The 25,284-nt window shown below is 36.0% G+C and overlaps 1 protein-coding gene across 2 annotated transcripts in view; it reads left to right on the top strand.

Annotated features, from left to right (window-relative positions):
- Window positions 1-25,284, top strand: part of LOC134679444 (peptide transporter family 1-like) — a 36,153-nt gene that overhangs the window by 5,243 nt on the left and 5,626 nt on the right. For both annotated transcript variants that reach the window (XM_063538357.1, XM_063538358.1), the window contains exons 2-7: window positions 9,676-9,754; window positions 12,550-12,691; window positions 13,492-13,578; window positions 14,824-15,098; window positions 19,098-19,180; window positions 24,643-24,807. In XM_063538357.1, the coding sequence (XP_063394427.1) occupies window positions 9,676-9,754; window positions 12,550-12,691; window positions 13,492-13,578; window positions 14,824-15,098; window positions 19,098-19,180; window positions 24,643-24,807 (831 nt within the window). The remainder of the gene's footprint in view (window positions 1-9,675; window positions 9,755-12,549; window positions 12,692-13,491; window positions 13,579-14,823; window positions 15,099-19,097; window positions 19,181-24,642; window positions 24,808-25,284) is intronic.

The following is a 25,284-nucleotide window of genomic DNA, read 5'->3' as shown; positions in this document are numbered from 1 at the left end:
ACAATATTCGGCACCGTACCGTCACCAATTCACAAAACAATATTGTCATTGCCGTTACACGTGTTGTCGTTCACTTTCAAGTCGTTTAACTTGTTCATTTTATTATGTACTTTTAAATTATTTAATAACTTCTTTCGTGAATTGTTTTTCTGGTCACCGAATAAATAACAAAAAGTGGATTGTGCAACGCGCGTGAAGCGAAATCTTTGTCTCGTGATCGTTAAAGCATAGCCGTGGTAGTCATTAATACCTATGATGCATTTCGATGTTGACAATAGATAAATATAGGTATAAAGTAGGTAATAGGTATAGGACTATAGGAAAATACTCTTATAGTAGGCATATTTTATTTTCATACCTACATAAAATGCTACACTATTTAGTGTAACTATCACCTAACGTGTTGTAGGTGTAGTTAGGCTTACTAGTTACAACACCAATAACAACAGCATTTAAGATTATCAATAAAATAATTCAGCACGCAATGTAGGTACACTGAGATAGGTACTAACACATTATCTATCCTATGTACCTGCCTACACGAAATGTGTAAGTATGGTTATTTCTAACGTCGGCGTTGCCTGTTATTTGATTCAGACCACCACACCAAGACAATAGCTATAAATGTTATATAGGTACTTAATATAAATAATGAGAAATTCTACGTGAGGATCCCCGCTAAAACGGGAAATGTGGTAGAAAAGGGGGATAAACATGTAGGTCCCTATTGCTGTAATGGTTAATGGCTTATTTATATTACCTGTATATTTATTTTGTCTGAATAAAAAATCTACTTCTACAATGATTCTAGGTACTTGGTGATTATTTATTAGGTATCTGAACACTTCGATTAGGACTGTTATTAGGGGATACAGTGATTAAAAAGATGTTATTATTAGTAAGACTCGAGTATAATAAACTTATTACTTATATTTCATTCAGATCATTGTGTGGTTTGTAAATATCTGTTGTTATTAAAATAGGTAAGTATCTAATGTTCATTGAATGGAATGTGAAAAATACCTTTAGTTCTGATTGTTTTCTAAACAGTTCATTTCGTCAAACACTCAGATACCATTATTTTATACCTTAACGTACTTTCAAATTAAATTATACAGTCTGCAGCGACAGCAGCCGAGCGAGTGAGATGTCAAAATAATCTGAGCACACCTTTTCGAACGCGTATCTTGCATACCTACTTCTGCTGCTGAGTGTATGTTGTTTTGTACATATACACCGTGAAAATTTAGTGGTTGTTTTCCCGCGGCAGGGCGATTTGCTATCGGTAGTACTTTCGAATTATGATAGACAAACTTATAAATAAACTGTTTTCCAAAAAAAAAAATTACAAAAAAATAACCCAAACTCGAACAAGCGAAAAACAATAGTAACACACTAAAACCGCAAGTCGACGACAGTTCCCGATATTGTAAACAGATAAACAAATAAACAAGCACATGTTACTTTTTTAAACTGTGTAACAGGCTAGAGTGCTTTACTGTTTGACAACTGAAATTAAAATTTACTTAGACTGTTCCTTCACGATTAACAGCAGTTGAAATAAAACCTTTTTATTAGTTTGATGATTGCCATTACGTTGTGTCAACTTTGGTAAATCGAATAATTACATCCTCTTCGCTTATTAAACTAATGTGATAACAGATCCTGTCAATGTCATCACTGCTATTTCTAGTAAAATGGATGGACATTACGAATATTCTAATTTAGAGTACGTCGCGATGGTGCAGCTGTACGCTAGGGCTAACTACGACTCCCACGCCGCCCGGCGACTGTACGCGGAACCGGACCATTTACAGTCGCTGCGTCTTCGGGGGATTTTAAACCCTCAAGTTCCACACGGACGAACAATTGTCGCCGCAACACAGCGGCTGCTTAACCACGGGCAGTTTCAAACGCCAGCACATGCACAGGGCAGAGGTGATTGTGTATTGAACGTGGCGGATTGCAGTTCGAACAATTATTGCGGTATCGGGAAGTTTAAGTGTTTGTTTAAGTTTTTGATCATTAAAAGCTTGATCTTAACTTTTTATGTTTACTTTTAAGGATCTGCAAACTAACTGCACGTAAAATGTGTGAAGAAAAAATAAATGGAACTACTTTTTAGGTTATTTTGTTTCATTCACTCAAAGGAATTAGGTAGGTACTACTGCAGTGCTACTACTGGTGTTAGGTCACTTTCGAGTTTCGTTCGACACATTTATAAATCTGGCATTTCTTAACATTATTTAAAAAAAAGATTACACATCGACTGTATATCGATAGCAGAATCATTTCGTTGCGGGAAAACAACCACTAAAATTTCACGGTGTATAGCCATGGCACAAATGAGCTTGCCGCTGTTTTAAGTGGATTAACAGAAAGGTGGACACTTGACTGGAATATAGAGGTATCTTCAAGTATTTGTATCTACGTACGGTTCGTTGATATCAAGGTGATATAAAATGATGTCATGATTCATAAATTTATGTTTATTTTGCTAGCTCGCTCTGTATAGCCCAATTTATTTAAGAGCATTTGCTAATATTTTTGACATTAATTCTAAAGTAAATAAAAAAAACATTTAATTTAAACAAGACATTGGATTAAAATAGAAGCCCAAGAAACTGAGAGGTGACGTCAGCGCAGCGGTGATGAAATATAGTTCTCCGTTAATGGGCATCCCAAGTTAGAAAATCGGGCTGTTCCACTTCATTCATGTGTTTTATTTGATAGTTATGGTACCTAATTAATCCATTTCTAGGCCTCACCAATCTACCAGGTTTTCCCAAAACATCCAAATGTATTCCAATTAATTAATCCAACTGATGAATTGATGATTCATTTGAAGACAAGTGACATTCTTCGAAAGTGCAATCTAATTTGAATCTTAAACCGGAATACTAATGTTGAAATTCATTAAAGTTGTAAAGGGTTAAAGTTTATTTACATATACATATTACGCGAATAGGTAACTTAAATATTAAAATAATACCATCATACAGGAAAATTATACTCGTAATAGGTAAGTACCTACGTATATTGGTAGGTTGATGTTCCAGAGTTACTGTGCCAAGGTGAACTGCGTCTAACGATTAGAATACAAACTAGGAGGGATGGCATGTTATCAGATGACATAACTAGCATCGAAAACTATCTGTAAGTAAGATTAGCTTGCGTGGCGGCAGAGGCTATTGAAGGCTGAGAGCCTACCGCGAATCACGTTCGACTTGTTGCCTCTCTGTCGCACTTGTAAATTTGTACGCAAGTGTGACAGTGAGGCAACACGTCGAACGTGGTTCATGGTAAGCCCTCCGAGCGGCTACCGCGGAAACCGAAATTGGCAAATTGCGGAGATCTTTCTCTTTTACTCCAACGAAGGCGTAATTAGAGTGACAAGGAAAAATCCCCGCAATTTGCGAACTTCGATTTTTGCGGTTATAGCCCTGGTTCGGCCTCTGTGCATTTAGGACCAGCGATAGTGTTCTAATATTCCTGCGTGAGCCCTTCTTGTCTGCACAAAGTCAGGAGCAGATGTAGGAGTAGGTAGTGTGTATGATGCGGTCGAGGTACAGTCGCCATCAGATATATCGGAGCGGCCAAGGTGTTCACAATATCTGAACAAGCACTCTAACTCCTTGACAATAGAGGCGTGTTCAGATATTTGTGAGCACCTTGGCCGCTCCATATATCTGATGGCTACTGTACTTAAAATTATCTAATGCGAGTTCATTGTTAGGTGAGCAAAAACGAGCTCACCAGCTGAAGCTTCTAAACTTGCCAATTAGCAAACAGATAAAGATACCGTAAGTCTATCTTAATAGGATAACTAAGGATAACCTATTATGCAGAATACATTTATCAATGACCTAAGTATGACGCCACAATGTAGAATATACGTACATACTGTATTACTGTCCATTATATACATTTACTTGCAAAGTAACACACAATTACGAGTATTAATATAACAGGAATGTGGAATTGGCCAACTTATTATAAGTACTGCCTTAGAAAGGTACCCGATCGAAACCACATCGACTTTGATTTGACTCGGGCCCATGACCTATTAATGGATAAATACATTACGTGACGAAGGATCATTTAATTTAATGATTAAATATGTATATACCTTTAAAATGTTAGAGGTTACACTTTTGTATTTCTAGGCTAAATACACCCACAATTGTCCTTGTTTTATAAGAATTGCCAAAATAATGGCTAGTGATTAGTTAATAACGATGGATATAAATGTCTCTTCGTATATTACGCAAGTTACTTCAAATTATTCTCTTAGCTAACAAGGCGTGGGCGAGTGGAATCCTTAACTTTTGCAAAACTTGCTCCCATATGACAAAAGCTCCGACATTATTGCAAATCAATTTTTTTAAAGTGCTGCACTGATTATTCAAGATATTTCAAAAGCCAATATTTATTGTGGTGTTAATTGGTGCGTCAGTAAGTGGATTTTATATAAATAACAAAATCGTTAGTGCCTTTGATACCATATTTTTTTTAGATAAGTAGCTTTATTGCATTTTTCGTCTAAGAGTTCCTTTTGCCAACCTCCAAGTCTACTCGAAATATTTTGCCAGCATTATCAGATCAGTTCCGTCAGTTTCGTGTTAGCTTATTCTAGCACAGTGATAAAAAAATTGTCTCCACTTATTTAGACATCGGTACCCTCACCAGGCTAATACATAAGCAAAAGTGTGTAAATGCATAACTGATAAATTGCATCCTGATTTAATTTATAGGAATAAAAAAATATTGAGTGATTATGTTCATTACTTACTACTTAACTGCCTACTTATTTATGCGAAGCTTAGAGAATATAACCAACGGAGACGCCATGTCTATAATTTTCGGTACAAAATAGTCTGCCGTTTTTTGCGGGGGAGGGGCACATCAAATGTATAGGAACGTCATGTCAGATAAACGTCAGTCCATACATGTGGTTGACATGTCATGTGATTGACCATTGGCCGCCTTTTTTCGACAGAGGGGAACGCCTGTTAATGACCACTCCGTTGGTTATATTCTCTAAGATGCGAAGTATTAAAACGCAGTAAGTTATCTAGTCAAAATACGACTTACTACAGTTATTCAGAATCTAAATATTAGGTGATCTATCTCCTAAAAACTGAACTCGCGAACGCGCGCATTAATCAAAAAGTTTAGCGAGTTGACTTAAATCAATTTATAAATTGATTTAAGTCAACTGTCAATTTATAAATTGATTTAAGTTAACTGTCAATTTATAAATTGATTTAAGTCAACTGAGGTAATGAAATGGAGGTAAAACATTGTAAATCTGAATTTAAAACTTACCTCATAGGTAATAGGCTACATTTCTACTAGTCAAATCAGCATCTTTTTTAGAACTGTCAAAACGATTTGCTAATATGGAATTTGTATGAAAACGAACGTAGTGACGTCACGGTAAACTCACCTACTTTTTATATTTCAATGCGATTTATTAAATACAACTTGTGTTTAAAAATAGCTGCTATCTATGTTTTTCTAATAATTATCAGGTGCTCTATTTCGTGCACGGTTTGAAATAATTTATTTTAAGTACAGGGGGCCAATTTTTGAAATTCGACCACTCGATTTCGTGTATTTCGTTAAATGATATCTCCACTACCAGGCGTTTAAATTCTACTAATAGAATTGAAATCGAGTGGTCAATACCAATAGATTCCAAATTTCGATCACACGTAATTAAAAAATTAGCATTTCGCCGTTTTCCACCGATTTTCAGTGACGAAATCGAGCGATCGAAATTCAAATCGGCCCCCAGGAAACATCCCTATTGGAGTAGGTATATCTAGTTAGGCACTTCGGGTTAACAACTCTTAAGAATTCTTAGAGACATTAATTAGTGATGCTTTATCAAGAACAATTCAAACAGGCGGGCGTGAGCTGCTCACAATCGACCTACTATATATTTACTACTATAAAGGAATCGCGCAGTTAAAGCTATTATAGCATAGGTATAGGTATTATTAAGCATAGGTCTTGTATGTTCATACCGAAGACTAATGTCCTACCGAAACAGGGATATTTCGCCGAAACCGAAGGTTCGCGGTTTACCTCTAAATAGTTTCGGCCGAACCTTTGGCCGTAACGTGATATCTATTATCTATGCCGGAACCGAAACTCGGTAGGACTATACCAAAAATATAGTTTCGACTTTAAAACGGTCACAGAATTATCATTATTCATTATTTGCTAGAATTGTTCGTGTTTAGATTTCTATGAATTTATATTTACCGACAAAAAAACCCGCATATAGGTAAAAATATTGTGCATTAAGAAGTTCTTAATGCACAATATTTTATTTTTTATTTTTTTTTAGGTAAAAATATTGTGCATTAAGAAGTTCTTAATGCACAATATTTTTACCTATATGCGGGTTTTTTTGTCGGTAAATATAAATTCATATTTTTGGTATAGTCCTACCGAGTTTCGGTTCCGGCATAGATAATAGATATCACGTTACGGCCAAAGGTTCGGCCGAAACTATTTAGAGGTAAACCGCGAACCTTAATAAGAACTAAAATTTCAATGTCACCCCTGCATATCAAATTGAACCCGTTTTACGGTACACTTAGAATACTTAGATATTGACGGACAACGCAAATATTGTAGAGCTGCACATATAAAAGGATTTCTCTAAATTCTTCCCCTACGAGCTAATGGGGTTGAAAGTTTTTATTTTTGTTTTTTTCTCTACACGGCCTTAGTCTCGGGCGACAGATGAGTCTAGCTAGGATTTACAATCATTTAGGTATCAGGAGTAGGTATATAAAGTCGTCACGCGAAATTGTGTGTCATCGGCGACGGTACTGTTATACGTTCGCGACAGTACCGGTACCTAATTCCTTTGTCCTTCGGTTTATTGAATTAATCAATGTCCGGATTCCATACCATACATTGACATCCCAAGTCATATTCACTAAGTTACGAATCACTTTTTTTATAGTGTCATTACCATAAATCGTTGTGTGCTATTGTTGCATTTTTTATTGTGTGCGGTTTGAAGACGTAATGTAGGCGGAATGGTGGTGGAACCTACACGTGGAAATCGTGGAATGCTCGTGATATTTTGAATCATGATAATATATTTTATAGGCAGTCTTAAGTCTTAAGTTTTCTCCTATTGGTTGAGCCGACTTTCGATATTATACATACTACGTATCTAAATAAATATAGTAATGATACCTGTGACTTTAATCTTTCAGTTACGGGCTCCACAGACCTTGCAATAAATGTCACGCAGTTTTCGATACATTGCTGTTTAAGTCGGTGCAACCATTTAACAATGCATGTCTCGGAAAATGGCTTCTAATAAAATTGATAAATACTACTAGTTGTTTATTCTAAGTGAGCCTACTAAACACTCTTAATTACTTACTTAATGCATAGCAAACCTTAAATAACTTATAAAACATTAGTAATTGCAAAATGCTGCTCTTGGCCTTTCTCTTTTATCTAAGCTAAGAGATACCTACTTACTCTCATTCGCATATTTTACATCGCTATTAAAAAGGGTGGCCAATATCAAAGTGACAATTAATAACGGTTTGTTAGATTTGACAAACGTTTATGTACCTATAACGCCATCAAATATTAAGATGTAGCTACAATACAAGCGATTAGAAGCAATAAAGATAATGAATCATTTATTATGGAGAAGTAAAAAACCTGAGTAGGCATGTAGTTATTAAATTCGCTTCTTCTATTATTAGGCACACTGGATCTAACTGGATTTGAGCACGCGCACATCAATTCTGTCATGTCCTGGCCTAATTTTAGATCTATATCCATCTTGTTAGCTTTCATTAACCTCTTTAGAATAGAATGTCGTCCGTAGACATTTGAGAATTCATTCATTAATAACGTTTGCTGAAATAAGTAGTTAGAACACTAATGCCGTTATTCGTACAATTAAGTCTAACAAGCCCTTGATAATCGTTTGGCCTTAAGTCATTTAGATCTACATTTGTCTTTGTTAGAAAGGGACAGGGTTTTTTAATAGAGGTTTGTTAGGTTTTATGTTTACGGGGGTGTATTATTTATACCGGGTGTGGCCTGTAACATGAGCAAATAATTAAAACATAGATTGTACTCCTCAAACGGTGAAACTTTTGTTCAACAACTTTTAAAAATTATGAAGTATTTATAGACTCTCTATTTTTCATACAAAATAAATATTATCTTCAATGGACGCCATCGCCACGCCATATCATTGTGATTGACGTTGCTTATCACGCCTTAAACAAAACAAAATTCGCAATACATTGCGTCTTAGAATAAACTTTAAAGTGTATTAAAAATCAAGCCACAAGTTATTTTTAAAAGTCGCTGAACAAATGTTGGTCAGTATGAGGAGTACAGACTACAGTTTAATTTTTTGCTAATATTACAAGCCACACCCGGTATATAGGTATGTTATTTAACTTAGCAAATTGCAAAACGATAGAGGGCGTATAGTTAGGTATACTACGTAAGTAGGTACTCATCTAACTTGTTCTTAGACTTTATCTCAGTCAGTGCAATAAGTATGAATCTCTTTGGTATGAATAATCATTATTTGTGTTAATCAGATTCCTAACAAGTCTATCTGTTGTATAATTTTCTATGGGTACATATAGATAGTAAGTCGCAGTGGGTACCTACTATTAGAGCACGGGCAGTTACTGTACAAAACCTACATCTAAAAGCAGAACTTGACTCGCGAACGTAACAACGAAGATGACGTGGGTTGGGTACTATATCGCCTCCGCAATCTTTGTGATAGTTAGCATCGTCACGGCTAAAATATTAAACATACTAAGTATAAGGCTACAAATTTCATAGTCATAAAATCGGCACAGACTTATAGACAACAGATAAGGTTTACCGGACCTAACGGTAGCTACCAATGTTGCATATTGTCACTTTTTCGAGTCTATCTATAGTTCGTTTTTTAGCATTAGAATGAACACCACAGAAGCAAGCGTGCAGTTTTTATCAGGCTCTTTAATTGTGTGTGTGTGTGCCGGATTTGGAACCACAAGCTTACTTCTGCGAAGTTCTTTCTAATGCTAAAAAAACGAACTATACATCGTTAGACACAATTTGACGACTCAAGATTTAGGAAGTAATAAAATCTAAGTAACCGATAGGATCACGATCGATCATGTGCCGAATTCATTTAAAGCACATACTTAGCAAGTATTTTTAAACAAAGTAAGTATGTCGAGGATACAGTGCTCAGCCTTTATTAAGTACTCAGGTACCTTCAGGCTTGTCGGTGATGCGTGACTGAAGGTTGATGGTCATTTTTTAGGAATTCTACTTAACCTAGGTAAATTAATATAATACAAGAACAGAGTGAATTTTTAATTGAGACTTTTTTGCTATGTTTCTTTATATATAAGGTTCTATTTTTGAATTATAGGTAAATACATATTTGGACAATATAAGTATAGTATACCTACATATATTTAATATTTATTCTGACTAAAATCGGTTGCCATAATAAATTTATGGTAAGGGTAGTATATCTGATACATGTATTGTATAAATATGAATAAATTGTCGAAAGTACCTACGCGTTGTATTATACACGGTATGCGTGTATGTAAGCAAAAACATATGAATTCTGACAGTTTCTTTTTTTTATTTCAGAAACTACCCTATCCAAAGGCCGTAGGATTCATAGTAACCAACGAGTTATGTGAAAGATTCTCTTTCTATGGGATGAAAGGTAAGTTATATTTATAAATTAAATCATTTATTTACATACAATATATATACAGTGGTACAACTAAACGAAATTAATAACTAGCTTAAATCTAAAATAGGCCCCTGAGGCATTGTACCAGTTATATTTATTAATTTTTCCTACGTCTTGATCAGAGTCCAGCGTTCCTCAAACGTTTACTCAACTAACTTAAATTGATTAATGTATTAGGTACCTACCTACTTATTTAGGTTAAATAATCCGTAATAATAATCCCAATTTTGCATTTTCGAAACATGAATATTTCGCGGTACGATGTATCCACAAGTAACACTCAGAGCCGTATAAGTACCTATAGCCACGAGTGGTCTCTGAACACTAGGGTTACGGTATGAAAATTACTTAGACGGTCATACCTAAGTACTTACAGTGAAATTATTCTAACATCACATATTTGACAGTTACAAATTGACCTTTATATACACCGTGTTTTTATTGAATTCCGTTAACTTCGGGGTATGGTTAAGAACGTTTAAGTGAACTAATTGGCATAGTTAATTAAAAAAAAAAAATTCTTTTGCTTTTTTTTAAAGAAAAAATTAAGTTTAAAAAGTAATTAAATGTAGCATATAACGTTGTTGTAACACGGGCATTACATTTAACTCAACCAAACAATTGAAATCTGTGACATATCAATGTCATTTCGAACATCGATCGACCGAGATTGTACTTAAGTTTAGTAGCAAATGTATGAACTCATTCTTAACACTAACCAATATGTAAACCAGCCCTAAGGCAAGTGTACACGCTTGTAGAGGCCTTATAGGAAAAAAAATAAATTAGTGATTATCTCCGAAATGGAGTTATTTAGAACATCGGTGTCTTTGAGAAAGTTACTTAATTTAAGCTCAGGAATGCACCCTTGAAATTAACGGAAATAAAAAAAAACACGGTGTATATGATGACTATAACGATAACTATAATACGGTGTATATATATTATCAGTTAAAAGGTAGATCTTAGCATCATATCTATAAGGGTGAATTCATAACTGTCAAGTATGTCATTTCAAAATAATCACACGCATTCAGTGATTACACGCGGCATACCTGCACGAGTAGGTTACTTTACTTACGAGTAATGTTTCTAACGTTAATAATCTTTATTAATCTTATCACTTGCAGCTAAGTCAGGTATACATATATGAGATTATGAACCTACTAAAAACGAGTTTCTAGACAAACTACATAAGTACATATATTTATAGACATGGTGTAACATGAGTAAACCGAATAATTTTAACAGTGTATTCTTGATCATATCTAGAAACAAAAATGTTCTATAAACTTTTTTGAAATTTGCCTAGTTTCAGAGATATTATTAATTTAAAAAAAAACAAGTTTTTATTGTTACATAGTGTAAAAGGCCTTTTTGATGGTGATGTTGCTGCTATGGGACGTAGTCTAAATATCCTTAAAGATAGATGTCAAAAAGTGACAAGTAACACTTTGCAAAAAGTAGGTTCTACGAAAAAAAAATGTAAAAATCAATTTTAAGTGACAAGTTTACCAATAACATTTATTTTTTTAGTACATTCAAAAAATTGAAAACACAACACAAAAAAAATCTTTTGGCGAAATTGACCTAAACTCAAATTACATTTTTTACTTCTATTGACCTCAGAAATGCGTGGTTAAAATTATTCGGTTTCCTCATGTTACACCGTGTATTACATACATATACATTTACGGCATAATTTCGCCATCGAAGTTAATCACTTTATCATTAACGGGTACTTATATTCGAAATACTACGATACTGCGTCCAAAGCTAATAAATGCAAGGCTTCGTTATCAAGTTTAGTTCAATCTGATTAATATATAGTAAGTAGGTGTTACTAAGTCTTATCATTGTATTTAACACACTTTTAAATACTTCATAAAGTATCTACTTGAGACATCAGAAAGGCCATAGTAATTCATAGAATCGAGTGCTTTACGGTTATTGGACTTTATGTATATGCGTCATTAGTATTATTTATTCTTTTGAAGTGTGATTCCCCCCAACTGAAGATAATCTCTACTTGCAGGTATAAATAATTGTACATTGTTGTGTTTATAGCTACCACACAAATAACTCATGTAAGAACAAGTCGATTTCCAAGATGTATTACTATATTTTGTAGTTGCATTGTTCGAGAGTAGCCTTGCATAGGAAATAGTAATCAATATTAACATAATTGAACATAAACATGTTTTCACCAGTATTGTTGCACGGGTAAGTAGGTATGTACTTAGTTACGTATTATTTATTTGTGTAGTTTTTTTGTAATATATTTATAGTTACTAAATAAACCCGTGATTTTTAACGTCGCCTCTTCATCTTACCGCTTTCCTAATTGCATCCTTATAAAGTACGGCGTTTGCTTTAAGCAAACTAATACCTAGAATTTGTATAGGTACTTACCTAATGATTATACCTCATAAATACCAAGAATTAGGTGCTTTCCATGCGATGTATTCCTTCATTAAATCTAAAGAGCAACTGGTAAAGTGGTAACAAGTACCTAAGTACGAAAGATGTTTCGGATGTACGGTTATAAGGCCTGTGCACACCGGCTTGCGTGTGCGTGACGTGCACGCAAAAATTTTGGATCCGCACCACACGTCACGCAAGCAGTGTGCGGTCTCTCATAAGGATCTGTATACTACAACGCAGCACGCGCACGTGCACGTTACGCACACGCAGCCGGTGTGCACACGCCTTAAAAGTTAAACTAACAATAAGTACTTACCTACACTGTATCGTTTACGTTTTAGCGATCCTGTCGCTGTACCTCCGCGACAAGCTGGGGTACAGCGACGACGGCGCCACGGTCATCTACCACGTGTTCACCATGTTCGCCTACTTCTTCCCGCTGCTGGGCGCCATGATTGCGGACGGCTGGCTCGGCCGGTTCAGGTAATAGAGATGTTTACTCTCCTTTAAATAAATTATTTTACACCATGCGCGAAATAAAGCACCAGATAATTATTACAAAAACATCGACAGCAGTTATTTATAAGCACTATTCCTATTTAATAAATCGGATAGAAATATAAAAAGTAGGTGAGTTGAGCTCATTTTCTGAAGCTGAAGCTGAGCTGATTTGACTAGAAGGAAAGTAGCCTATTGTTACTGTATCCCTTATTAAACAAAAAAAGCACTTCAATTAGTAGGTAGGTACACCCAAACACACGACGAGCAAGAAAATACGTAAGATATAATTTCGTTCGGATTTCTTAAAGATATGGACATTCGCGAAATTTGATGGGGCCTCTCTCTTGTTTCAATAATTCAACTAGAATGTACCACATTGTCAGTTGTCAATAAGGTTGATTTTATATTGAAGCTTTATGGAAATTGCGCCTTATTGAGAACGCTTTTGGTTAAAAACGCCACAAATATCGATCTGGAATCGGACGGTGATAGCTGCTTAACGACTTAAAAGAGATAAGGGAGTTTTTACATCAGTACACCGTCCTTTACTTGCCGATTTCGAGCATTCTTTATCTCTTGAAATCCATGAATGGCCTCATTTTGAACTGGGATGTCATAATCATATCATCAGATAAATTATAAGCAGTTACTACTTATCTAATGTTCCTATCTAATCTATTTGCTCTCAGAAAGTATCATGTTTGAACTGATGGGAGTGTTGTTGCCAATTATTCTTTTTTTATCGACCCGATGAAAATAATATTTTGTATGTTATTTTTCAGAACAATATTATACCTGTCAATGGTATATGCTCTCGGCAGCATCCTGATATCGGTGACAGCCATGCCTCCAGTAAACATACCTCAGTTGTAAGTGCTTTGGCGTTATTTGCCTCATACTAAAATATTGAGAACTCACGTAATTTTATGAAGCTAATTGACAGGAGTCGGGAATTCAACTGGGAAACTCAGTAGTATTAGCACCTATAGATAAATTATGGGTGTAACTCCTTATACATAATAATCGATTAAATAACACATATGAGGGTAGATATTCGTTATTCAATGCGTTTCTATTACTCCGTACCTTAGCACTTTCCGGGTTCTGTCACTTTCTATTAATACAAAATACATAATCATGGGACCGCTGGTTGTATGGGTATCTTGTTAAAATAAATAATAGCTAGTCACTACTGACATCGCGAAAAAGTAACCTTCACTAAATCAAATATACAAAACTTAATGACACGCATGACTAGACGCTGTTATCAATTATCATATTATACACTGAACCATGTTTAAGTGAAATATAATTAAATGTACTTTATATCCACATCAATCAGCTTTATTGATCGACATTAATTACTACTACTGTGACTATTGCGAGGTTATTGCTCCGCGGTTAAATTCATAAAGAGGTCACACACTTTCAATGTGGAATCAAATAAGGTCCTGCTGAAAAATTTTACTTACAGATCAGCCTATTTTGGTTATGTTAGTAGGTATTCACTGAAATTATCAGTCAAGCAATACGATATCGTAATAAATAATATCTAAAGTAACGTTGGTGGACTTCTGCCAGCATCTTGGTGAGAGTACATCGTTTTACCATGCTAATAACTAACACTGGCAAAGGCCTTAGAGGCTGCCATTTCTCTAATATAACATATAAAGGAATATTAGCATGAATTGTGAAGTCTTAGTACTCGTGTTTGTTTGCCGCTCCCGTATTGGCTTACACAGCTGCGTAAAACGTCTCCCTACCTGACACTGCTTGTATAGGTATAGTCTGTCTGTAATAGATCAGATTATATTTGTTTCTATTTTTAAAATATGTTTGTGCCATACGATTAAATAAATAAATAGATGAGTAGGTAGGTACTTATATAAAAGCTGGAGTACTGGGTTACTTGGAGATTGGTACGTAATTATAACAACTTAAACTTTACGTAATCATAACAACGTTTAAGGGCAGGTTATTTGAAAATCTCTCTCTAGTACCTACATACTAGTTCTGGCGGATGTGCTATAGAGCTGGCAATAAATATTGACATCACAATAAAATCTTAAACATGTCGAACAACGTAGCCTAAACCACGATCAATTAATTTCCAGAGAGTTCTCAATACTAGCGTTGCTGTTGATAGCGTTCGGCACGGGCGGAATCAAGCCCTGCGTGTCCGCGTTCGGCGGCGATCAGTTCAAGCTGCCCGAGCAGGAGAAGTACCTGGGCTACTTCTTCAGCTTGTTCTACGCGGCCATCAACGCGGGCAGCCTGGTCTCGACCTTCCTCACGCCGATACTGCGCGCCGATGTGCACTGCTTTGGGGACAACGACTGCTACTCGCTGGCGTTCGGAGTACCTGGCGTACTTATGGTCATTTCAATAAGTGAGTACTTATGTTATGTTACTTTCTATTTTATTCATATTTCATCCATCTTTCTGGTGTTGCGTTGCTCGCCTTTTTTGCGACGGATATTATATATAAGAATTAGGAGCGAATGTTCACTCGGCAACCTAGGGGGCTATTCATAAATTACGTCATTTCAAATTAGGGGGAGGGGGGTCTGCATGACGTAGGAGGAAACGGGGTCACTCGAAGCATGATTTTTGGATGATTTTAGGGGGGGCAGGGGTCAAAAATAGATGACGTAATTTATGAACAGCCCCTAACTCCAAGAATTGGGTAGGTAAAGTTTTTTGAAGATAGGCAAATTATATTTTTTTCCGATAGTATTTATTATAGCGATCACGGAAATGCAGCTCTTTTATTTTTATTTCATTTTATTGATTAAATATAATTTTTTAAATGATCGATATGACGTTTGTGAGATGGAATGGCAGACCCAAGTTATTCCTTTGCACGTAGTAAATGGGACGAGATAGAAAAAAAAACGATGTCAACTGTCAGTGTCAGTGTCACTTAGCTCTCATTCCCGAAAAATAACGGACAAGCCTCATTTACCTTGCGAATTGCTATTAATGTTATCATTGAGATTTTCGACGACCTCAGCACGACCCACGGACTTCTGATTCCCCACGACATCTGCGCGTATTTGGGCAAAGATTGAATTTACTTTCGATAACTTGGCACTGCATAATTATTGGACAACGTTTTCTTCCCCACCCCTACACGACGGCCCCTACGCTGACCCTTGTACAGAGTTTTGCAAGAAAAATAAGCGAGTTCATACGAGATTGCGAGCAGATTCTACAAATTTGAAATTATTATCATAACAGTGATAAGCACAATGCCGTTGAATTAGAGGAGCAATGGCCGTACAGGAGTACGTATCCGTGAAATACATAGGTACATAAAACTTTCTTCACATGTGTTTTGATTTTTATTATTAAATTGCCATGAGCTGTTAAGTTCGTAAACAAGAAATCGGTCTAATTTTTTCTAACAATTTCAACCATCTGTTAGTTTTGTGTGGTTATCCTCATTTTATGAATGTTGTTCTTATTTTCAGTTGGATGTAAACATTCATTGGCGGTATTATACTGATGGCTAATTAGAACCATTGAGCCATGACATACTTCCTTGCAGTGTTATTCGGCTAAGCCTCGAGCATCCTGTGAATCTGAAGGATATAATTATTTCCGTAAAAAAGAGCAATCGAATTAGGACCAAGATATCCCGAGAATCTAAAGACATTTTATAAAAAATGCAATAAAATGAAAATGGGAGACTCTCTTATTTTAACAATGTTACAAGATCATGACAATGTTATGGTCTATACTTATTAAAAATTTAAAAGCAACATGTCTTTATCTTTGACTTGAAATTGTACAAATGATTTGGGTTAAATTTTATGAAATGCAACTTATGCTAAAAATCTATTATTATTATAGACGGTCAAGCAAATCTTGTCAGTAGAAAAAGGCGCGAAATTCAAATTTTCTATGGGACGCTGTCCCTTTGCGCCTACATTTTTCAAATTTGCCGCCTTTTTCTACTGGCAAGATCTGCTTGACCAAGTATATATGTCAAATTATCGTGAACTCGATGTTGCTTAAGGCGTATCCAGATTAGTCAATTTTTCGCCAATCTGATTAAATTGCCCGATCGAATCGGGACGTACGGACGCAAACGCCAATTTGGCTCGCCGAATTCAACCGCCGATAATGACCGATAAAATGAGGTGCGGACACAAGAACACCAATTTGTGAGGCTAGTATTTTCGTTATGGGGCATTTTTTCAATTTAAATGGCTCTAATATCACCATAAATCTAAAATTGGAGATTGACGCCAATTTCATTTCTGATCAAATCGACCGATTTGATCAGTCCCGTCTGGATACCGCTTTAGCACCGCGAAAGGGCGCTGCGCGGTGCGCGCGGATTGACGCATGCGCGTACCGTATGCTTAGTATCTATGGTAATATAATTTAAAAAAATATGCAGATAAAAGGCGGCAAAGTTTATTCGTTGTGCAATACTCAATAAGTTACCGCTTGTTATTTTAATACTCGTAATAAACAAAATGAGTTCAAGTGACGAAAACGACCTGGAATAGACGGCACACCGCCTCATTTGAAAGCAGAAGCAAACTTAATAATGAATAACTAGCTTCCTGCTAAGTCCAGGGACAAATACAACAGGACTTACGACATGCTCATGCTGTGGAAGGACACAAGAAGGACAGCCAAAACGCAAGAAACACCTACTCTGAAAATGGTTTTTAGCGTATTTCTGTGACCAAGTGAAAACTAAAAAGCCATCTACATTTAATATAAACTAAGAATATGCGTTGTTTTTTTAATTGTATTCGCGTCATTTTACCCCTATTAAATACGCTTTACTAAATTGAATTTGTTTTATTTCCTCACATAATTTGAGAATAGTGCTTACTATGTATACCTCAATGGAAGCAAAAATATAGTATTTTTCGAGTTGATACACTTGCTACTTGTGTATAGTGGCAAATGTATTAAACCCGCAATCAACACTAATCAATATGTAAACAGGCCCCAACGTGAAGCACATTTACCCTACAGACATACTTATCCATATTGACCATATTTGAACCTCTCAACTCTCTTCAAGGGCACACGCCACACAGCGTGATTCTATATACTGTTGTAATGTTAATGCTTAAGGATAATAATTTGTGGATTTATAAAATAAAACGAAACGAAATTTACTGGATTTATATTATATTATTTTGGATTTATATTATAAGTTTTCTAAAGTACAGTCGCCATCAGATATATTGGTGCAGCTAGGATGCTCATAAATATCTGAACACGCCTCTATTATCAGGGCGTGCGTGTTCAGATATTGTGAACACCTTGCCGAGCCCATATATAATAGCCAATAACGACCTAGTTATAAGACTATTACAATCTTAATCATTATGTATGTATAATACAACAATCACGTTTATATAGTCCTCACAAACGTATAAGTTACCATTTTGGCCAATATATCTTCAAAGCTTGGCACCGAATCGCTGTTAAAGACTTTGGTGTGCTCAAATACGCTGAATTTGGAAAGTAACGTCTGTACTGTCTTGTAGATGGTACGACGCACTTTGAGTTCATCTCTGTAATATTCTATTTCCATTCGAACGTTTCCGGGATCGTCTCCATCTATTGTGTTGATACTGAGATCCAAAATGACTCGTGTAGCAGTCCAAGAGTCGTGGTGAAGGCGTTAATGAAAATGTTCTCCAAGAAGCAGTGCCAAGTAGTCGAAAGCAATCGTTATCATTATCAAAATATCCGTGTTGAGCGTGCTAGGGACGTTAAAAATACTTATTCTAGAAATCACACCGACATCCAATTACAAGAAAACACAAATGTTTCGTCCGACCATTATTTTCCAATTATTTGCAAGTTATTTTCCAAGAATGACACTGACAGTTGACATCGATTTTTTTTCTATCTCGTCCCATTTATTACGGCAAAGGAATTAATTACTCGAATCTGCCATTTCACCTCACAAACGTCATATCGATCATTTAAAAAATTATATTTAATCAATAAAATAATATAAAAATAAAAGAGCTGCATTTCCGTGATCGCTATAATGAATACTATCGGGAAAAAATATAATTTGCTTATCTTCAAAAAACTTTACCTACCCAATTGGTGTACCTATAGTTATTCTCTATCATCAATATAAACATAAGCGACCAATCGTCTTTAAAATAATCATAAATAATCCTAATGGAAAACAAGTCTAGAAAAATACATCTTACCTATACCGACATTGTGTCGCAAATAATATTTAAAATTACCATATTATATTTAGTTTTTTTTATTCAATGATTGATTTAAAATGGAAACATCTTATTTTTTATTGGCTTGCATTTCGGCGCTGTCAATTGACTTCTGAAATAAATTAAATGGATGTAAAATTAAATCATAATTTCTCTTACAGTCATTTTTGTTGCGGGTAGAAGATTATACGTCGTAAAAAATCCCGCCGGCAATATCATAGGACAAGTTGGTGCGTGTATAGGTGTAAGTATAACTATAATTATTATATATTTTTTATATTTTAGGACGTTTGTTTATTGATCAAATAGTCGAAACTAGACAGGTCGAATTGCAACTAAATTAAATAAGACTAGAGTCGACCCACGCTAAGTTTCCATGCACAATGCTACGTCAATACGTGTATGTAATAAAACTAATAATTAGTACCTAATATCTAATAACAAGTGGTTCACCTTGGTCGGCACGAGCGGGCTCGTCCCACACAATTAACTTAAGATCATCGTACGGTAAGGGACCCAAAAAAGTTGTATTTATTTGCTAATAAGCTTATGGTACAACGTTCGATCCATCCAAATCGACGCACTGAATTGTAATGTCAATACGTGATTTTTTGATATAATGGAACTTAAATGTGAACTTACAAGAAGGTATACAAAAGGAAGTGTACCTACAGATGTAGTGCATTTTCACGGAAACATACGTGTCATGCTATTTCAGTCAATCACAGTATATACAGAAACGCTGGTGGCCTAGCGGTAAGAGCGTGCGACTTTCAATCCGGAGGTCGCGGGTTCAAACCCCGGCTCGTACCAATGAGTATTTCGGAACTTATGTACGAAATATCATTTGATATTTGCCAGTCGCTTTTCGGTGAAGGAAAACATCGTGAGGAAACCGGACTAATCCCAATAAGACCTAGTTTACCCTCTGGGTTGGAAGGTCAGGTGGCAGTCGCTTTCGTAAAAACTAGTGCCTACGTCAAATCATGGGATTAGTTGTCAAGCGGACCCCAGGCTCCCATGAGCCGTGGCAAAATGCCGGGATAACGCCAGGAAGAAGAAGAATCACAGTACATACAAAAGGTACTGATGCTGACTGAAAGTAGCATGATAAATCCGAACGATTCCGCACAATTTCCGAAATAATTACCTACCTATTATAGCAAACCGCGTCAACGACACCAACGGTCAGCCGTCAATTAAATTACACTACCAACTCGATTTTTTATAATTTTCGAAAGGTTTTGAAAGTTATAATCACTGAAGACAATTGATAAAATTTTTTCTTAGTAATTACCACAAACATTTTGTTAGTGTTCAATACTAGTAAAAATACCAAAGCGAAGCGAGTTTGTGGTAACTACTGGGAACTATCTCTCAGTTGTTCCTAGTAGTTACTGGGGTAAGGCGAGAAAAAAAAACAGTTGTTACCAAGAAACCATTCTATTTAAAAAAATTTTTTACACCAATGTAATGAAAACGTAAAGTGGCAGCCTGGCAGGCTCTTGCTTTCTTTTACTGACTAAGCGCAATATTGTACCTACTACGTACTAACATTTTTAACTAGCAGCTTATCTTAGTTGTAAACCATATAGTCCATGGGCCAGCTGGTCAAATTTTTGAAAATGGTATAATTTGGGGGTACCAACTTTCCTTTACACAGCAGTTAGATAGGTTTATTATGATGTTAAAAAACCATGATTGCCATCTCAAAATGGTAGCTATCCAAAATGGCCGCCAATCCAAGATGGCGGATATTGAGTTTAAAAAAATCAACCGTAACTCGAGAAGTATTCATCCGATTTCATTGCTATTTTTTTTAATCAAAAGCTCTATATGTGTGCTTAAAATTATGTTTAATATATTATATCGATAAAGTCAACCGTTAATTAGTAATTAAATAAATATTGAAAATTTTCTCATTTTTTTGTGATACTTTTTTCTTAAATTAAGTTTTTACCAAATATCTAGTACATTTCAAACAAGTTTTAAATGAGGTAAAATAGTGCATTAAATCAACTTTAATTTCACGTACAATTTATATGGGACTGATAACTGGAAACACATGGAAACATGAATTTGGTTTTACTTCCGTTGAAATTCACCGTTGACTAAATAGGTGCATACAGAACAAAAAGCTTTGGATAGAAGTTGTAGAGTACAAAAATCATGTTTTTAGTATATTTTAATAATTTTAGCAATAATTTATAATAAAAGTAAAATGATAGTATTATTAGTTTTATTTGTTACAAGTATAAACTAGACTAGGTACTTTAAAATCTCCTGTTTTTTACACATAGTTTATGTTACTAACGCGATTAAATTTCTTTATTCGCTGAAACGTCGGAAAAAGGGTAAAATAACAAAATTTAATCGCGTTATAGACCCGTTAGTAAACATTAATTAGGTAAAAAGAAAATGCTACAAATCAAAGTCAACTAGATATTTGTATAATAGTTATGTTGCAAAATGGGACCATTTTGTAAAGTACACCCCCAAAAAGATGGACAATCATGGGCAGTATTTTTCATTTTGAATGCAGCATTAATAAGGAATTATGAGCCTATTACTAAACGACGTGATGTAGGTACAGTCGACGTCAAAGATATGTTTACATTTTTCGCCTTATCACAAAGGAGGAATGTGCAAAAGTGTAAATATAACATCTTTGATGTCGACTGTACCGGATGAAAACTCTTTACTTAAGTTATACCTATTTAATATTTTCCTTTGAAAAATCTGTTACGATGGCCGGCTGGCGACATCCTGTATTAAGTAAGAAATTATATTCATGTAAAACAAACATGATATATACAGTGGTATTACTAAAAGAAATTAATAACTAGCTTAAATCCAAAATAGGCCCTTGAGGCATTGTACCAAGGATGCTGGCATTTCCTCGCTGTATCGCAATGCTGATACGTCGTGCGTCTGTGCAAGGTAGCCGCCAGCTCTTCGGTCACCGGTTACGTTAACCAGACGTTTCGCGATTTCTGCGAACAACTTATGAGGCTGGGACCCCATGGACCTAGAGTTTCAACTCCAAATGGTACAAAATAGTATTCTTTACCGTGGCTTTTATATTCGTTACGTTATAAAATTTTGGCGTTTTCCGCCGCCCCGCCGGCTTTTACATTAGTCCGTTGGAGGTGGGACGGTGCCAGTGTGACTACGCAGGTAGCATCCCATACTAGGACACCCCATCGGGCCTCTTGCCATCATCTCTGATAATGCCAGTCGGCTCAAGAAGAGCAGGCACATTGATGGTGGCAAAGAGACCGACGGATTATGTCATTAAACGACGCATGTCTCGAAAAACGGCCTGCACTTTTTTGACAAGATAATTCATGGTGTCCCAGTCGATCCACGTCCGTGCCACAAGAGCATTTTATGTGTGGCGTACACACAGAAAGCTCGAGTCGCAAACCAGTCGCCAGTCTAAGGGAGGTTGGATCCAAGAAAGTACCAGTAGGTAAGAAATAAGTTTCACAAGTAAATAGAGAACTTTGAGATTTTATTCTTGGGCTTATGACAACATGCTTCTGCAGTTACAATATCATTTCACCACAACATCTGATAAAGGCTCTCTTGATTGTTCAAAAGCTGATAAGATAGTTCCATTTTATTTACATGTGAGGCAAAGTAAATTCAAATTTTCAGTTGTTTTCTTATGTTTGCTGGTATAATTGACTTTTAAATGATAGTTTTGAATGATAAACATTTCTTCTTCTCAGCCGTGCACTCTTGTCAGAGTGGTCGTGGCTGTTTGAATGACGTACATGGCTGGTCTTCATTTCCGGTTATGTTGGTGGACTTCAAACTTTCTCTCGCGATGTCTCTCCATTTCTGACGGTTTATGGCGTTGCGAGTGCACTCGATTACGGATGACTTCGTCATTATTTTTAAAAGGTCGGTTCATTGCGTAGGAGATCTTCCACTGGATCTTTTCCCTTCGATCTGGCCCTGTACTACCAGGCTTTCCAATGAGTCCACATTTCTGGATACATGGCCGAAGAACTTAAGAATTCGTAATTGCACAGTCGACGAAAGCCGTTCTCTTATCCTAAGTTCTTTTAAAATGGATACATTGGTTCGAAAAGCTGTCCAAGGGATTCGTAACATGCGTCTCCAACACCACATCTCAAGGGCATCAATTTTCCGGCGGTCTTGTAGCCGTAGTGACCAGGTTTCAGCTCCGTAAAGAAGTATGTATAGAGAAGACAAGGCACTTTATCAATCGAACCTTTGTTGCTTTGGTTAGTCTCCTGTCTTTCCAGATCTTGCCTAACTTCTCCACTGCAGACCTAGTGATGGCGCAACGTCTTCTTATTTCCTCCCCCGGTACCTATTGGAAATAGAGGAACCAAGATATATGTAGTTCTGTACCAGTTCACAGTTCGCTATTTTATTAATATTTTGACTGTTCTGTTTGGCCCAGTCCAATATCATCATCTTGGTTTTTTCCCTTATTATGGCAAGTCCAAAGTTAAGACTGGTTTCTTCAAGAGTTCCTCCATATCTTGTTTTGTGTTTGCTAGAAGTGTAGTATCATCAGCGTATCTCAAGTTACTAATTTTCCGGCCTCCTATGGAAACACCCTTATTCCAGTCCTCGGGAACGATTCGCATAATATATTCGGTATAGATGTTAAATAGGAGTGGTGACAGAATACATCCTTGTCGCCGTACACCGGCTTCAGTCTTAAAACTCTCCGAGTCAACTCCGTCCATGCGAACTGCTGCAGTACTGTCGACATATAGCCTTTGTACCAGATATATTAGGTGTTGGAGAACTCCCATTTCTAATAGTACATGCCAGAGTTTCCTCAAATTTACTGTGTTGAATGCCTTGCGGAAATCCACATATATAATAACATTCATTTTGAATCGATTTGCTTTGATTTATTTGAAATTTTACAGTTACTATTTTCCTTGTGTTGATGTCGTGAAAACCTCGCTACGCTCAAGATTCCATTTTTAGAACCGCGAGAGTAGGGAGTCCTTCTGTCTGTAATTTCCTAAAGCCGTGATATTGGTGAAATGGACACTAAAAACATGATTTTTGTACTCTACAACTTCTATCTGAAGCTTTTTGTTCTGTACGCAGTTATTTAGCCAACGGAGAATTTCAACAGTAGTAAAATCAAATTCATGTTTCCATGTGTTTTAAGTCATCAGTCCCATACAAATTATACGTCAAATTAAAGATAATTTAACACACTATTTTGCCTCATTCAAAACTTTTTTGTAATGTACTAGATATTTTGTAAAAACTTAATTTAAGAAAAAAAGTATCAAAAAACATGAGAAAATTTTAAATATTTCTTTAATTACTAATTAACGGTTGACTTTATAAATATAATATACAGGCATAATTTTAAGCACACATCTAGAGCATATGTCTAAAAAAAATAACAATGAAATCGGATGAATACTTCTCGAGTTACGGTTGATTTTTTAAAACTCAATATCCGCCATCTTGGATTGGCGGCCATTTTGGATAGCTACCATTTTGAGATGGCAATCATGGTTTTTTAACATCATAATAAGCCTATCTAACTGCTGTGAAAAGGAAACTTGGTACCCCCAAATTATACCGAAATCTTGCCTGGCCCATGGAGTAATACATTTACTGTAACCATAATTAGGGTAATTATATGCCTGGCAGGAAGTGTGAAACATATAATTACGTACTGTGTGATTGTAGCACGGCATCGTGAAGTCAGCCAAGAGCAAGGAGAAGCGCGAGCACTGGCTGGACCACGCGCAGGAGAAGTACGGCCCGGCGCTGGTCGAGGACGTGAAGGGGCTGCTCCGTGTGCTGGTGCTCTTCACGCCCGTGCCCATCTTCTGGGCCTTGTTCGACCAGCAGGTGAACACCTAATTATTTTTACTGACAACAAACTATCGTCACTACTTTGAAAAAATCTCGTATCTCGCACTACTACTCAGAGTTAAAACGCAGTAGCTCTATATGCATCCCATACATAAGTAGTTACTACATTTTTAATTTTGATTGACAGAATAAGATAGGAGTTCATTTTAAAATTGATACGCTATGTTGTTATGTTATTGAAATTTGACGCAAAAAAATTGAGCAAACGACTTCCGTGTTTATAAATTGAAACAGTTTTGATGCTAAAATAAGAGTTTGCTGATTTGATGGTTGGTGCTTAATAGACTCATGGCATTGGAATGGCATTTGATAACTATGAGATTTTATGCAATGACCGTATTTTGGCTCTCGTTATATTACTGTACTGTATCTAAGTGAAAATACTGACGAGATGCGTGGTGGATTGATGAGGTGTCACTAGAACTATTATTATTTTAATTTTTATTCAATACC

Source organism: Cydia fagiglandana, chromosome Z (genome assembly GCF_963556715.1).
Source record: "Cydia fagiglandana chromosome Z, ilCydFagi1.1, whole genome shotgun sequence".
Taxonomy (NCBI): Eukaryota; Metazoa; Arthropoda; class Insecta; order Lepidoptera; family Tortricidae; genus Cydia; species Cydia fagiglandana.
This window is presented reverse-complemented; position numbering and strand designations above follow the sequence as displayed.